Source organism: Talpa occidentalis, unplaced genomic scaffold (assembly GCF_014898055.3).
Source record: "Talpa occidentalis isolate TD23 unplaced genomic scaffold, MPIMG_talOcc4v2.1 talOcc4.11, whole genome shotgun sequence".
NCBI classification, from domain to species: Eukaryota; Metazoa; Chordata; class Mammalia; order Eulipotyphla; family Talpidae; genus Talpa; species Talpa occidentalis.
Genome location: NW_023601104.1, coordinates 41,939,674 through 41,955,681, shown reverse-complemented (window position 1 = coordinate 41,955,681; position 16,008 = coordinate 41,939,674). Strand labels below are relative to the sequence as shown.

Here is a 16,008-nt window from a genome sequence, read left to right as displayed (position 1 = left end):
CTGATTTCCCGGGCGGGCGAGGGTGTGGTCAGGCCTTAAGGGGACGCCTCTTATTCTAGACCTAAGTGTATCGTTTCTGGTCACCTTGGCCGGCTCCCAATGGGCGTGCAACGTGTACAGGACTCTGCTTAAAAGGGCCCCTGACTTGTTTTGAAATTGGCCGCTTTCACCGTCTTGAAATTATTGGTAAATTCTAAACCAGTGTCCCCGCTCCCATCGCCACGCCCCGCATTTTCATCTTGCCCGGGGTTCTACTATTTAACCGGATCTGCTGGTCACCCATCTGCTCTTACTATCTGTGCACTGTAAGGTTGAGAATTTCGGGTTCTGTAGTTTCTGGGTTGTCTAGCCTGGAAATTTTGGAGTCATTTAAAAAACAAAACCATTCCCTCTTTACTCTTTAAATTCGTCAAGTCTTAGGAATTCATCTTCCCTTCCCCCCACACAACCCACCTGCCCTGCTTACAGATTTTTTAGTTGATTGGTTGAGGTGGTTCTCAGCATCACACTAAGTCAAAAATTTTCATTACTTCATGCCTCACCTAGTTGATTTGCTGGATATTTTCTCCGCTTGTGTTTGGTTTTTAAGAACCTGCAAGAGGGTAACTTACTGTTTCAAATACAAGCTTCCAGTGAAGTTTTTTTATGAACTTTTTTTGTTATTTTTGACAAGCAAATATGCTTATAAACAATTTGATTGTTTCCATCCCAGGATGGAATGCGCCGGGCAGCGCCTCCTCCCCTCCCCAGTGGGTAGCTAGATTATGCTATCTTCCCTCTTCCTCACCTGCTAAATCTAGCTAAATCCTAAATCTAGGATTTATATTCAGCAATTACTGATAATAGTAAAACACTGGAAACAAAGTAGACTCAAATATATCACAGTACTAGACCAGCCAGTTAACTACACAGACATGCCAGGTATCAATTAATGTTCTAGACTTCTATTTTTATGCCATGTGGAATTGTGGAAGTTACATTGCTAGGTTTTAATTTTTCATTCTGATGACAAGTTAGGGTGGATGCAAAAACTGTGGTTTTAATTTTACATACAAAAGTCTAAAAGTACCCAGGCTCATTGTATCATCAAACAAATAAAATGGGACTTGCATGAATTAAGGCCCAAAGTATAGCATGAACAAAGCATTATAATTAATATAATTTGAACATGTGAGTTCCTCAAAATAAAAAATTTCTGTTAAACTCATTTCCTTAATAATGCATTTTTTAAAGATTTATTTATGCATGTAAGAACTGGGGTACAGGCCAGATGCCGGGAGGGTGAGAGGATCCACCAGAGACAGAGTGAGGAACAGAAAAGGCAGACTGACCAAAATACACTGCTGAGGAGAGCAGTGGGCAAGACAGGAGAGGTCTGCCTCGCCATTTGGGGGTCTCCCTGGCGGGCCAGTGATCGAACTCATGCTACAGTGGCTGTGGATCGCTTCATAGTGCGGTGTTTAACCCCTTATGCCACCAGGGAGGCCCAATAATGCATTTTTTGATTAACTTTTCCCTCATAGCTTCTTAGCACATACAAATCCAGTTTAAAACTAAATAAAGTCGGGCCTCCCTGGTGGCACAAGGGGTTAAACACCACACTACGAAGCAATCTACAGCCTCTCAGCACGAGCTCAATCCCCAGCCAGCCAGGGAGAAACCCACATGGCACAGCAGACCTCTCTTGTCTTGCCCGCTGCTCCCCTCAGCAGTGTATTTCAGTCAAAATCAGATTTATGGCAAAATGAGTCTTAAAAGTCAAAGAATATAGGATTTTATCTCTGGATCCGTTTCATCTGGATCTGGGTATTTGTATGAACTGAATTAAGTCACTTGTTCTTATATTTTTCAAAATGTATATGAGTATTCATGTCTTAGGGTATTCTATGTGTTCTATGAAAAGAAAATGGCATTTCTTTAAAAAGAATTATATTATGTCATTTTAATCAACTCTGTGGGCCTTCTCATGGTTTTGGAATTTGGCACGTTGCTTGCTGACAATTTGTGAAGTGCTTTTTATTTTATTTTATTTTTTTTAAAGATTTATTTATTTATTTATACAAGCACTGGGTACAGTCAGAAGCGCGGGAGGGTGAGAGAATTCACCAGAGCCAGAGCAGGGAGCAGAACAGGCAGAAGGACCCAAGTACACTTCTGAGGGGAGCAGCGGGCGGCAGGAGAGGTCTGCGCGCCTGTGAAGTGCTTTTTAAATAGGCAAACTCTCTGGTCCCAAACTAAGCTTCAAGCCACAGAGAAGTTTTCTACCTTCAGCTCCCATTTTAGTATTGGTTCTGGAAATTGCTGAGTATAAATGTCAATTAGTTGACTTCCTGTTTGACCTGCCTTGCATGTTTCCTGCTCATGACCATGTCCACTAGGGGGCGGTCTGGACTAGAGAGGAGAGCAAATTTTTCATGTTCTGGCTAACCCTACCTTCCCTCTTCCTTACCACAGCACCCTCTAGGGAACTACACAGAGCTCCTGGGACACGTGTACAGTTCCAGGCAACAAAAGGAAAAGTTCTGTCTTCAGAAGTGACTGATGACATTTGTTTATACAATATTTTCTTGTAGTATTGTCTGTGTAGAAGGAAATGAGGAAGTACATTAATTTACCCAGGGCTTAAAATGTGTTGACTATAAAGCAGTTGAGTAGTTAGGAATTTCTAATAATCTTCATGTTCTAGGTCCTTGAGAACCAAAATTTTTGTTTGTGGGGAATAGATGCTACAGATGTGACATAGAAGTTAAAAACCCTTTAGAAATGAGTTTGAATAGGATGTATCAGTATGAACTCATGATGAATTTTATCTTCCTATCCCTATCCACTGAAAAGGCCTAGAAAACAATGGCTAATCCAACAGCAGTGAACACTCCTAACGCCAAAGTTGTGGTCTTAAAATACCATTTCTCACTAAAAAGAAACCAAATCTTGGCAAAATGGCTGGTTCCAGTTTCTAGGGCAGGAAATGTACATAATGTGTAGAACAACTTATCATACCAGATAGCAAAGAGGCCAATAAACATTCTCAGGGTAAGGTCACAGAGTCACAGAAGCCAAACTCTCGTGGCCAAAGATGGGACAATTTGAGTGTTAATAAAGATTATTTAATAAACACTAAGTATGTTTAAATTCATGAGTTCATAATGGTGGTGGTGGTGTGTATATATAATTGTTACCTTTTCGAAGGATGATAGGAAACTAATCCAAATAATTTGGACTATGGTAAATAAAGGGAAAGAATCAGTTATCTTGTTCCTCAAATTATAATTTTGTGTAATGAAACAAAATGAAAATGAAGGATAAGGGAGTGCACCATTGTCAAAGTATTCCAACTATTATAACAGCGTTAAAATACGCCTGTTTTGGGCCTCCCCGGTGGCGCAGCGGTTGAGCACTGTGTTGCGAAGCTGCCCGCAGCCTCCGCAGCACCGGTTCGATCCCCGGCAGCTGGCGAGGGTCCCACATGGCGCGCAGACCTCTCCTGACTCACCCGCTGCTCCCTTCAGCAGTGTACTTCGTCAGTCTGCCTGTTCTGCTCTCCGCTCTGGCTCTGGTGATTTCTCTCACCCTCCCATGCTTCTGATTGTACCCAGTGCTTGTATAAATAAATAAAATATTTAAAAAAAAATACGCCTGTTTTGAAATCTCTAGTTAATTAATGAATCTATAGACTGAGAATCTAGACCTAGATTCTTCAGTGGTTAAAGTGAATAAAAAGAAAGGAGTTTAGGGCCTCCCTGGTGGTGCTCTGAGTTAAGTCTCAGCTCTATGAAGCTATCTATAGCTACTGCAGCACAAGTTTGATCCCTGGCTAGGGAGCTAACCCATATAGTGCAGCAGACCTCTCCTATCTTGCCTGCTGCTCCCCTCAGCAGTGTATTTCAGTCAGACTACCCATTCTGTTCCTCACTCTGTCTCTGGTTAATCCTCTCACCCTCCCCACACCTCTGGCCTATATCCTAGTTCTTGTATGCATAAATAAATAAATTAAAAAAAAAAAAAAGGAGTCAAGAGCCTGTAGATTGAAAGAGACTTTTAAGACATGAAATTTCAAAAAATGGGCAAGGCTAAACTGTGTCTAGGGATCCACATTTGGGTGCTAACACACACACACACACACACACACACACACACACCAAAAAAGAAGGAAATAATTACCACATACTACAGTATCCATTTATTCCAAGGAGGAGGGACTGTAATGAAAATCAAGAATGTGATGGGGGTGAGAGGGGCATTTTGGATGTCTGGCAAAGTTCTATTTATTTCTCTGAGTGATGGTTTCAAGGGTATTCCTTTTGTAATAGTTTATTACACCATACCTTTTATTGTATGGTTTTCTGTGTTTTATTTTATTTTAAAATGAAAGAATTAAAATCTATTAACTATTTATCTGGAGCTGTAGGACTTGCAGCCCAATTTTATTCAAAGTGACAAAATCATTTTTGGAGGTAAATTCCTTCACATCAATATTTAGACATCAGAAAGGTGCCTAGAGCCACATTCCCCTGCCTCTCTCCTGGAGGGACTTATTTCCAAATCAATTTCCTTTCTTTCCTAAATTTTATTTACCTTGCTTATTTTTCTCTTAAATTACAGAGTTAGCAATATATAATATAGGCTTACATTATATACTATACCCTGTATTTACTATATAATGTATAGTTAGTGTAGAGTGGGAAGGTGAGGACAGCTAACATATATTAAATGGTTTCTCCATACCAGGCATAGTTCTGCATGCCTCATCCACTGACTCTCTTAACCCCCCTATCAACACTGTGAGGTGTAGGCACATCCCCATTTTACAGGTGAAGAAACTAAGACTGCACACCTGGCCTCAGTCTGCTATGTCAAACATTTGTGTTTAGCAGCCTCTGGTTATATTGTTTCAGTTAATCGCATGCTATTTATTAAGCTGAGGGTTTGGCTCTATATTTTTAAATACAATGGAGGGCCTCCCTGGTGGCATGAGGGGATAAGTGCCAGACTATGAAGCTATCTGCAGCCACTGCAGCATGAGTTGGATCCCTGGCCGGGAGGTGACCCACATGGTGTAGCAGCCTCTCCTGTCTTGCCCTCTGCTCCGCTCAGCAGTGTATTTCAGTAGATCTGCCTGTTCTGCTCCCCACTCTGTCTCTGGTGAATCCTCTCATCCCCCGCACCTCTGGCCTGTACCCAACTCAGTTCTTGTATGCACAGATAAATAAATCTTTTAAAAAAAATGCAACGGACTCCATGGCTAATTGTGCTCTAATATCATCCGCCCTGACCTTTAGGTTCTTTTTCATTCTTACAGCGTCTGGTTATTGGCAGTTTTCATGAGAACACTTGTTTCCTCCTTCGGTGTCTGTCTTTGAGGGAATTCCCAGTAACTCTATTTTTGTTTGTTGAAGTTTGTTCTCATTTTCTGGGTACAGAGGCCCATCTTCCTACCTCAGCTTATATATTCACTCAGCCCTATCCAGATCATAGGTGAAGTTATTCTCAGCTGCCGCCCTTGTTTATGGATGACAATAGTTCTCTGTTTTCCCTCTAAAAAGTTGATTGCAGATTTTAGGCCTAGACCTTGCTACTCAAACTATGGTCCCTGGAGCAGCAGCAGCAGCATCACCTAGAAGCTTCTAAGAAAACCAACCTCCAGGCCTTAAATTCCTGATCTCCCACATAGACACACAGAAGCCTCTGTAGTCCCATTCTCCCACAAAGCGATTCCACTGCCCATTCGCAAACCTTGTCTTCCTCCTACCTGATCTGAACCTGGGGCTTGTAAGGATTCATGAAAGGATTCATCTCCAGGAGACCCCAGCTTTACTGAATGGAATGTGCATTTTAACAAGATCCCTAGGTGATTCACATGCATATTTTTTTAAAGATTTATTTATTTGTGCATACAAGAACTGGGGTGCAGGCCAGAGGTGTGGGTGGTGAGAGAATTCACCAGAGACAGAGTGGGGAGCAGAACAGGAGGATCTACTGAAATACACTGCTGAGGGGGAGCAGTGGGAGAGTCAGGAAAGGTCTGCTGCGCCATGTGGGTCACCTCTCTGGCTGGGGATTGAATTCGTGCTGCAGTGGCTGCAGATAGCTTCTTAGGTTGCGTCTTAACACCTTGTGCCACCAGGGAGGCCCCACATGCATTTTTAAGTTTGAGAAACACAGACTAGATGACTTTGAAAGTCCTTACAAGTTACAAGTCCATGCTGCTATTATAAAAACATCTTCACAGTTATTTACCCATGGCTCTACTGTTTATAATTGGTGTAGCCTTGGGCGATTACTTGACCTCAGTGTATCTTTTTTTCTTCATCTGTAAAATGATACTTATCTCAGAGGGTTATTTTGTAGTGTTCTTAGAACAGGGTCTGGCACACAGAAGGTATTACAGGACTGTTAACTGTCTTCATACTAAATAAGCATTCATGAATCCTTACAAGTCTCAAGTTCAGGTCATGTAGGAGGAAGACAAAGTTTGCAAATGGGCAGTGGAATCGCTTCACTGGAGAATGGGATTACAGAGGCTTCTCTGTGTCTAAGTGGGAGATCAGGAATTTAAGGCCTGGAGGTTGTACTGAGCAGCTTGCAGAGGCCCCAACTTTTTAAGACTGCAGAACACGGAGTAGATAGTATTAAATAGCTTCTTTCAATAATTCCCGCTTCTATAACCCAGTGGCAGAGCCACCTGTGAGAAAGATCCTTAATGCCACCAGGCTGCTCCAGGCAGAATTGAGGGGCTAGAAGACTGTGAAACTGGTGTTAGAGGGAAGCCTGTGGAAATAGGTGGGAAATGAAAACAGCACACATTATGTAAAATAAATGAGCATCTCTTATTAGACAGTGTGTATAAGAAGGTTTGTGGTGTGGTCTGATGGCACCCAGATGTTAAGTGCATCAAATTGCTCACATTTTTTGCAGGCCTGGTGGCTCTCCTGTTCCTGGTTGGGGGTGCTGTGCTCTCTTACTAGCCTGGAACCCCAGGTCACATTCTGCGCACACGTCCCTCCAGGGCCTCCAGCTCAGCCAGTACCTCCTTGGGAAGATCGTGGTTGACTTGCTCAGTCAGGTAGCTCCGGATGTCATGAACCTCCTGTTCCCAGAAGTCTTTGGGGAGCGAGAACAGCTGGGTGGTGTCTATGGCTCCCAGACCAGTGAGATTCAAGGCACCTTCCTTTGGCACCAGCCCGATGGGTGTCTCTTGGGCACTGTCCTCCCCCTCTAGTCGCCGGCAGATCCAGTCCAACACCCGAGCATTCTCTCCAAAGCCTGGCCACAGGAAGCGACCTGCCTCATCGCGCCGGAACCAGTTGACATGGAAGATGCGAGGCAGCTGCACCCCCTTGCGTCCCTCCATGCTCAGCCAGTGTTCTAGATAGCGCCCAAAATTGTAGCCGAAAAAGGGCCGCATGGCAAATGGGTCATGCATGATGATCTTCCCTAAGGAAGGGAGCAGGATGGATAAGTAATCTTCTTTACTGAAGAAGAGAAAGGTACCCTGCATCCAGGTGGAGAAGTTGTGAAGTGCTCACCGCTCTCCAGGCAGGGTGAAGAGAAGGGGCTGGGAAAGGTCCAGGCAGGAAGGGATGGGCAGGAGGAAGGTCTGGCTCAGTAGGGGAGAGATAAGGCTATGTGGACACAAAGGAAAGGGCAAAGGGAGGTGCTCACCTTTGTGTTCAGCCGCAGCAGTGGACTCAGAGCGCATGGCGCTGCCCACAAACACCCCATGGCGCCAACTGAAGGCTTCATATACCAGGGGGACGCCTAGAACACCAGCGAACAGGGTCATGGGAAACCTTTTTTTTGGTCGCTCACTTCCACCCCTTCTGGTGATCCTGACTGCTAGTCTCTCTCCTGGGAATGCCACTATCCCATTTTCAGACTCCATGACATCCCCCAAGTTTTCATTCTCACAGGTGAGCTCTGGAGACAGGCAGTTAGAGCTGGCGATCCAGGCAGAAAATTCTTGAGCTTTAGTACAAGAAGAGGCAGGCCCTGATATTGAGCCAGGCCCTATACTGAGAAGGCACGGAGTCCACATAATGTTTACCTTTGGGTCTGCGTCCCCCGAAGATGATGGCCTCAATGGGGACACCCTCAGGGGCCTCCCAGGCTGGGTCCATGATGGGGCACTGGCGAGCCGGGGCACAAAATCGAGAGTTGGGATGTGCACAGGGCTCCTTGTCACCTGGCAGAGGAAACACAAATACTGCCCCTGCCAACCCACACACACTGGCGCATGCGATCTTGCACTTCCTTTGTGCCTTATCAACTCCCTGCAACCTCGTGTGATAAGGAGCAGGAAGGGGAGTCAGGCCAATTCTCCCCCAGAACCGTTTATTTAGTTCTAATGGTGCTTCCAATGAGCGGGGTGAGAAAAGAGTTGGGGAGGACTTGGCGTTCAGTAGGACACTGATGTTAGGCCCAGCTAAAACCAATCATTTGGTGCTGACCAGTGCTCAGGGAAATGAGGTTAGATATTGGCATGAGGTTATAATAGAATTTCCTCCCCCACCCCTAAAAATATTCCTTTATTTATGTAATTATTATTTAAATAAACACTCAAATCTAAAGCAAACACTGAAGCTGTCAATTTAGTATTTCAGACAATTGACTTCCCATCAGCTAACAGGTTAAACAGGCGCTCCTGAGGGACCAAAATGCAAATAGGAATCGATTTTGAAGCTAATAGAATTTTGGGGCCTCCCCGGTGGTGCAGCGGGTTGAGTGCAGCACTGTGAAGCTGTCCGCAGCCTCTACAGCACAGGTTCGATTCCCGGTCAGCCAGGGAGATACCGACATGGAGCAGCAGACCTCTCCTGTCTCTCCTGCTGCTTCCCTCAGCAGTGCTTTCGGTCCATCTGTCTGTTATGCTCACCGCTCTGTCTCTGGTAAATCCTCTCACCCTCCCGCGCTTCTAGCCTGTACCCCAGTTCTTGTATAAATAAATCTTTAAAAAAAAAAAGAATTTTGATGCTTTCCCTGGATCAGCTCAGAACCTGATGGAGTGACAGGGCTTGACCAGCTCAGACAAGGATATCACGTGGGCACATATAGCCTGAGGAGGCCGGGTCATGTGGTCCCTTTCATGCCCTGGAGAGGGGTGGGGACCAAGTCAGGGGCAGGAGTGAAGCACCATGGTGGGGTCCCTGAATGGACATGGTGCCTGCCTGGCTGGAGGTTGCCGGTCAGACTTGGGGGGACAAGGAGTCACAGAGCCAGCACCCCCTCCCCCTTCAGACTTCTAGCTCTGACTCTCAGCTCGAAGCCATCCCTTCTTTCCTCAGCCCCCAATTCAGGACCCGAGCTTAGGGTATTATCATGCTGGAACTGAAAGTGGACACAACATGCCTTAGTTATACCCCTGTATCCAGAGATGATGAAAGGGTTGGGAACTAGCCTGTGGGGAAACAGGAAAGTTTCTCGGATTTCTCAGTTGGGTGGGAAGGCTGGGGAGGGCTAATGATGGTGTTAGAGAAAATGAAGGGGTGTTGAGACGAGGAGGGTGACTACTGGGCCAGCCTGGAAAACTTGAATACAGGCTTCAATAAGCACAAGTCCACCCCTACCCCTGGCCACGCTCTTTGCTCCCCTCCTAGGTCTCTGGACACTCCGACTGCTGAAAGTCCAGAGTGCGGGGCTGGAGGAGGGGGCAGGGCCACAGGCTCCTGGGGTAATGATAGGGTTGACAAACTAGCTTCCAGGAGAGGCTAAAGGCTGGCCTGATTTTGTTTGGAAGGACTGGGGTATATGTGTTGGAGGGACAAGGGAAGGGTGAGCGTTACAGTTCTGACCTTTAGACAATGGTGATTATCCTGGGGGGATGGCAGGGAACCAAGTGGCAGGAGGAGGGTCGGGCCCTCCTCCTTTCCTCACAGGTCGAATTTTGTGGATTGTGCTTTCACACAACTACTTCTGTAAAAATGTTCAAAGCAGTCTTTCCCTTTCTTTCTTTTATAATATCCAACTTATGTTGATGGAAAATTTACCACGTATTCAATACTATGCTAACCCTGTGCATGTGTTATTTAATTTAACCCTCCAACGTAATGAGACAGGTACTGTAATAACTACTCCCCTGCAGTTGAGGGGGAAACTAAGCTCAGGTTAAGCAACGTGGCCAAGTCACAGAGCTAATAGTTGGTGGAGTTGGGATATCAAGTGAGATCTTGCCTGGGGTTGGAAACTGCAAACACTCAGCATTTGCGGTGCTTCCTGGAGCCCTGGATGACGGCTGCAGTGTGGACAAGGCTTTGATAGCAACAAGGTGCGGAGCCCACGGGGCTGTGTCATGACTCTCCGTCCCTCACCTACCAGGTTTCCAAGGTTTGCCCAGCCAGGAGGTCACAGTGACATCAGGTGGAAGAGGCTGGTCAATGCCCTCCCAGTACACACCACCATCACTGGTTTCAGCCACGTTGGTGAAAAGGGTGTTACTCTGGATTGTGGCCATGGCGTTGGGATTGGTGGTGGCAGAAGTGCCAGGGGCCACCCCAAAGAAGCCATTCTCAGGGTTGATGGCCCGGAGTCGACCTGTTAGGGGGAGAAGTGAGAGAAAAGAAGGCCCATCCAGGAAGAGTTGAGTGGTATGGTCTGGGAAGCTCCTGTCCTGCCCCTCCCTGCCCATAGCTGGACCCTAGATCTGCTGGGGACAGGTTTTGTGTTTCTTAGGAGACTGGGGGAGTTGGGGGGTAGTGTTGGTTGTTCAGGATAAGCTACCTGTGGAGGGGAGACTCCTATGCTCTAGTAAAAGCCAGCCCTGAGAGCACGATCTGAGAGCCTCTCACCATCACTGTCAAACCTCATCCAGGCGATGTCATCCCCCACGCACTCCACCTTCCAGCCTGGCAGTGCCGGTTGCATCATGGCCAGGTTTGTCTTGCCACAGGCACTGGGGAAGGCGGCTGCCACATAACGCTTCTTCCCCGCAGGGTTAGTGATGCCCAGAATCTGCATGTTGGAGAGAAAGGAAATAAGGAGGTCACCAAAGGTCGGGGCATGAACTACACCGGAAGGACAGCTAGGAGTTAACAGGGAGGACCAATGTTTATTCACTAAACAGGTGCACTGCCTTGCCACTCAAGGGGAGGCCCCCCAACATTCAGCAGCCTGGGGCCAGTGTTTCGGGCCATTTAGGCAGAGTCTCTGCCCACCAGCCTGGCACTGGCAGTGGGGAGGAGGGGCTGAGGCTGACTGGCCGGCCCCATTCCTGCCCTGCCCTCTCCCCCACCCCTGAAACTACCCAGACCCTCACCCGGCCCTCACCAGCATGTGCTCTGCCAGCCAGCCCTCATCCCGGGCCAGCCGAGAGGCGATTCGAAGGGCAAAGCACTTCTTGCCCAGCAGGGAGTTACCACCATAGCCGCTGCCGAAGGAGACGATTTCCCGATGGTCGGGCACGTGGCCAATCAGGGTTTTCTCTGGGTTGCATGGCCACTGGCTCCCCGGCTCCCCTGGAGACAAGGGGATCATGGGGCTGCTGCAGGGGCATCAGGAACTGGGGAGTCAGGAACTGGGGAGTCAGGATCAGCAGGAAAGACTTGGGAGCACTGGCAGTGTCAAAGGGTAGCTAAAGCCCCCTACCTCAGAATATCCATCAGCTCCCAGGAACCTATTCTTGGACATGCATAACTGACTTTTCCCAGTTTCGTACAGCTTTGGGAGTTAGGTGTCTTACTAGGGAGATCTGGGAGGATCAGGGATTCCCTCAGCGTGCAAGCAGGTCTCTGTGTCTGCCCCTGGCACTGGGTGCTCACCTTTCCCAGTCAGGGGCTGGCCCACTGAATGCAGGCACTTAACAAACTCGCCATCTCCCAGGGCCCGAAGCACAGGTGTCCCCAGCCGGGTCATGATACGCATGCTGGCCACCACGTAGGCCGAGTCAGTGAGCTGCACTCCGATGCGAGACAGTGGGGAGCCCACGGGGCCCATGCTGAACGGAAGCACATACATGGTTCGGCCTGTGGAAAAAAACTGCACCTGAATGAAAGGTTCCCACCTGCTCATACCTTCAGCGTCCCTGCCTCCATGTCCTTCCCCTGGTTACCCTGCATGCAGCCAGGAAACCTCTCATCCACAGCCTGCTGGAACTCAGCTGGAGACATCCAGTTGCCCAGTTGCCCACGGGCCCCACCAGCCGGGAGGGGCACTGCGTCCCGTTGAGAAGGAGTTACGATCACTGTCTTGCTCTCTACTCGTGCCACATCCTTGGGGTCTGTGCGGGCCAGCCAGCTGGGGAAGAGGGAGTTATCAGGAAGACGGCGGCCAGCAGATCCCTCGTCCCCAGACCCACTCTTTCAAGTCCAACTTTAACTCCATGGGTTTTTTTTTGGTGTTGGCTTTATTTCCCCCCATCCCCCCCATCTCAGTTGCTTCCTTCAGCTTTTATCCCATCTAAAGGAGAGTTTCCTCAGTCTCAGTCCTCTAAAGGCCACTGTCCCTGGCAAAAACCCCTGGAACTTGTGAGTTAAAAAAAAAAAAAGGGCCTTCTTGGTGGCGCAAGGGTTAAGACACAACCTATGAAGCAATCTGCCGCCACTGCAGCACGGGAGTTCGATCCCCAGCCAGCCAGGGAGCAACCCACATGGCGCAGCAGACCTCTTCTGACTCGCCCGCTGCTCCCCTCAGCGGTGTACTTTGGTCAATCTGCCTGCTCTGTGCCCCACTCTGTCTCTGGTGAATCCTCTCACCCCCAACACCTCTGGCCTATACCCCAGCTCTTGTATGCATAAATAAATAAATCTTAAAAAAAAAAAAAAAAGCAAAGGATTTTATTTGTATTCACTTCTTCACTTAACATAAAAAAAAAAAAACAGACCAATCCCAATAATTCCTGATTCTGTTTCCCCCAAAGCTCTCATTCCACTGGGGTTGGGGTGATCTGGTTAAATTTGATTTTGTTTTGGGGCCTCCCTGGTGGCGCAGGGGTTAAAGTCCCAGCACTATTAAGCTATTGCCAGGCACTACGACATGAGTTTGATCCCCAGCCAGGGAGCTGACCCACATGGCGCAGCAGACCTCTCCTGTCTTGCCTGCTGCTCCCCTCAGCAGTGTATTTCAGTAGATCTGCCTGTCCTGTTCCCCACTCCATCCCTGGTGAATCCTCTCACCCTGCCCCCCGCACCCTTGGCCTGTACCCCAGTTTTGTATGCATAAATAAATAAAAATTAAGAAAACAGATTTTGTCTTGATAAACCCAAAATGGCCTTAGTTCCAATCAGCTGCCCCTTAGTGCTGGGTGCAGGGCCCAGGGCTTACCAGTTATTGTACTTGGGGAGTTTTTGGAGGAGTCCCTGCTGCTCCAGGAGGGCCAGTATGGCAGTGTTTTCAGCCTCTGTCCCATCACAGATGTGGATGCTTTCTGGCTGGCACAGGCGGGCGCTGCGCTCCACAAAGTCTCGAACCCCAGCAGGTAGCTGGTCTAGATCTCCACTGAGCACTCGCAGGGTCTGGATGCTACGCCGTGGTGACCGGTCCCAGGGACTCAGGCCACGCAGGCTGAGCCTGTGAGAGAGGAAGCAGGGAGGTAATGAGCAGGTGTTCTCATGGGGATGGAAACCTGTGCTTCTGGGGAGCATGCTAAAGCAGGTCAGGGGTAGCTGCAGTGAAGAACAGGTTGGAGCAGCTATGTGTGTGTGTGTGTGTGTGTGTGTGTGTGTGTAGGCGGGGGTTCAGTCCAGATACATTTTGTGGCTTTTCTGAAGTTCAGGGAGGGTGTTCATTTGTCAGCAAGGGGTGGATATCACCAAATGCCTGGCTTTGCGGAGGTGTTTATATAAGCAAGATGATGTTGCAGGCTTAGCCTGTGGCCATATTTAACTATGCCTGGTCAATATTTAGAAATGAGCAGGTGCTCAATGGCCCAAATGTCAATAAACTGTGTCCAGGTGATAGCTCCATGTGTCTGATGTTTAAAGCTGTCATCCTTGTTCTTTTCAATCTCAAGTATACTTTTTATAAGCGAAAAAGGCAACTATTTTTATTACTCCTTCTTCTGGTGTACGCTCTAAGACTGTGCCAGCCTTAAGCGAAGGATCCAGTCGACATGGCACAGTATCAGGTCTCTAGATTAGGATTCTTGCACATAGAGTGGGTAACTGAATGTTGGGGATCCAGGCACTGGACCTGCTGCTGCCCAGCTGGGTCAACAAAGATTGCATGAAAGGTTGCCATTGGGTAGGTACCTCTGTGGAAGTAAGTGTGGAGGCTGACTATTGGGGAACGTCAGGCACTGGGATTCATGCCCCTCTCCCCAGGAGCCAGGGTCCCAATTGTCTGTCCTTTCATACCCCTGGGAGAGGAAGAAGCAGGGTCTGCTCTGATTGGCCTGGACCCAGGGTGGAGTGACCCTGAGAGAGCAAAGGCCAAGAGAGGGGTGTCCTCTCTTGCTCTCTTTCCATGCCGGAGGCCCACCCATCAGACATGGTGCTCCCAAACCCAGGGCCACTCACCCTGTCCCTACCCAGGCTCTCTTCCCCAGAAGACACTTGCTTAGAGTTTTGGGTACTGGTGGAAGGGTGGAAAATCAGACTGTACTGCTCACCCTCAGAGGGTGTCAACCTGGAGAAGGGAGTGAGCTCAGATAAAGGATGTGGGAGCTGGGGTGGCTTCCGCTCCAGAGCAGGATGGAAACCCAGGGTGGCCTTGGGGCAGAGGAGGAGGACTCCAGGGACCTGCCTGTGAGGGAGGTTTTCCCTGAGCATGAATTTAAAGGCACACAATCTGGAGGGGGAGGAGGCTGGCTCAGGAAGTCTCTTGTGAAGCTCCCCTCCTCCCTTCCAGTCCCCTAGTGGGACTTTCTCCTTTCCTTCAGCTCCAGAGACCACCCACTGGGGCTGAACGAATGGAACCAGCTCTGGGAGAGAAGGGGGTCAGCCTAGACGCTGGAACAAAGCCCTGGCGGAGGGAGTCTATAGAGAGACGACAGCGAGCGGTGCAAGGGGGAGGGGATAGACAAGCAGGGCCTAGGGGCTCCAGGTCCCGGCCTGGAGATGCAGGCAGTCATAGAAGAACTGAAGGCAACTCGGCCCCCTCCTCCACCTACTTCCCCCCTTCCCCAGGCCCCAGCTGCCCCGGGCTGCCCGCCAGGTCCAGTCCAAGGGAGGCCGGGGAATGCATGTTTACCTTCTACCTTCTTGAGGGAGCTGTGAACTCAGTCCCCAGAGGCCCAAGCACCTTTGACCCCAGGGCCTACGCCCCCCATCGCTACCTGGGGCCGAAGCTGACGCCTGCAGAGGACAGCAGGAGCCGCGGAGACAAGGTTCAGCCTGGGCGACAGAGGAGGGGGAAGGAAGTTCTGAGAGTGGCTGCGACGTGCGCGCTGAGACCAGCAAAGCGGGGAGGGGGGAGCACGGAAACCGCGAGCCGGGGCGGTTGTGGACGCCCTAGATCTCGGGAGCCTCGCTGGCCGTGATGTCAGACCCAAAGCCCCTCGCCCCTGCCCTCGTCCTCGGATGGGAAACCAGGCGGAGGGGAGCCGGCCGGGGAGCGCTCCCGCAGCCCCGAGGGGGCGAGCAGGCGGCGGGTGCGGGTCGGCCCCGGGCTGGGGGTCACTCACCGCAGGCCGGGGCGGTACACAGCGGCCATGGCACCGGGGTGGGGGCTGCGGGGTGGCCACGAACACGGAGCGGAGCCGGGGAGATACGGGAGGCAGGGACGGAGGGAGCGCGGCGCAGCGAGCCGGAGCTAAGCTGGGCGGGAGGCGCCTAAAAAGGAGGCGGGCGAGCGCAGGGGCGGAACCTCGGGCCGCCGCGACCCTCTCTCCGCCCCGCCGCTCGCCCCGCTCACCCCGCGGCGCGGGGGCTCCCGGCCCGGGGCCCGCCCAGCCAGGCACCCGCCTCTACAGCTAACCCCCGAGCTCATCGCCCCCATTGGCGGACAGGGTCCTCTCCTAGGCACCCCTCCTCTAAGCCCCGCCCCCGTGCCGCCGTGCCCCCCTGCACATGATGTAACTTTGAGGATTCTTGCTCCGGGGAGATAGCGACAGGGAAGATAAAGGGCGGCAAACAAGCTGGG

The 16,008-nt window shown here is 49.8% G+C and overlaps 1 protein-coding gene across 2 annotated transcripts; it reads right to left on the bottom strand.

Annotated features, from left to right (window-relative positions):
- Positions 1-6,808: 6,808 nt before the first annotated feature.
- On the bottom strand, positions 6,809-15,691 carry PCK2 (phosphoenolpyruvate carboxykinase 2, mitochondrial). Of its 2 annotated transcripts, none has more exons than XM_037503102.2 (10): positions 15,551-15,691; positions 13,252-13,497; positions 12,041-12,225; positions 11,751-11,954; positions 11,260-11,447; positions 10,782-10,944; positions 10,309-10,527; positions 8,045-8,182; positions 7,663-7,758; positions 6,809-7,434 (listed from the first exon to the last, which is right to left on the bottom strand). In XM_037503102.2, the coding sequence occupies exons 1-10, from the start codon at positions 15,577-15,579 to the stop codon at positions 6,980-6,982; spliced, it is 1,923 nt and encodes a 640-aa protein (XP_037358999.1). In that variant the 5' UTR covers positions 15,580-15,691; the 3' UTR covers positions 6,809-6,979. The 2 variants fall into 2 exon arrangements, with proteins under 2 accessions (XP_037358999.1, XP_054545307.1); XM_054689332.1 differs by lacking the exon at positions 15,551-15,691 and adding an exon at positions 15,118-15,176.
- Between the last annotated feature and the right edge of the window lie 317 nt (positions 15,692-16,008).

Excerpts from the sequence above, each read along its gene's own strand:
- PCK2 (XM_037503102.2), bottom strand. The coding sequence starts at position 15,579 with ATGGCCGCTGTGTACCGCCCCGGCCTGCG. Across the intron at positions 10,528-10,781 it reads GATGAGGTTTGACAGTGATG|GTCGACTCCGGGCCATCAAC; the intron begins GTGAGAGGCTCT and ends TCCCCCTAACAG. Across the intron at positions 8,183-10,308 it reads GGGCAAACCTTGGAAACCTG|GTGACAAGGAGCCCTGTGCA; the intron begins GTAGGTGAGGGA and ends TTCCTCTGCCAG.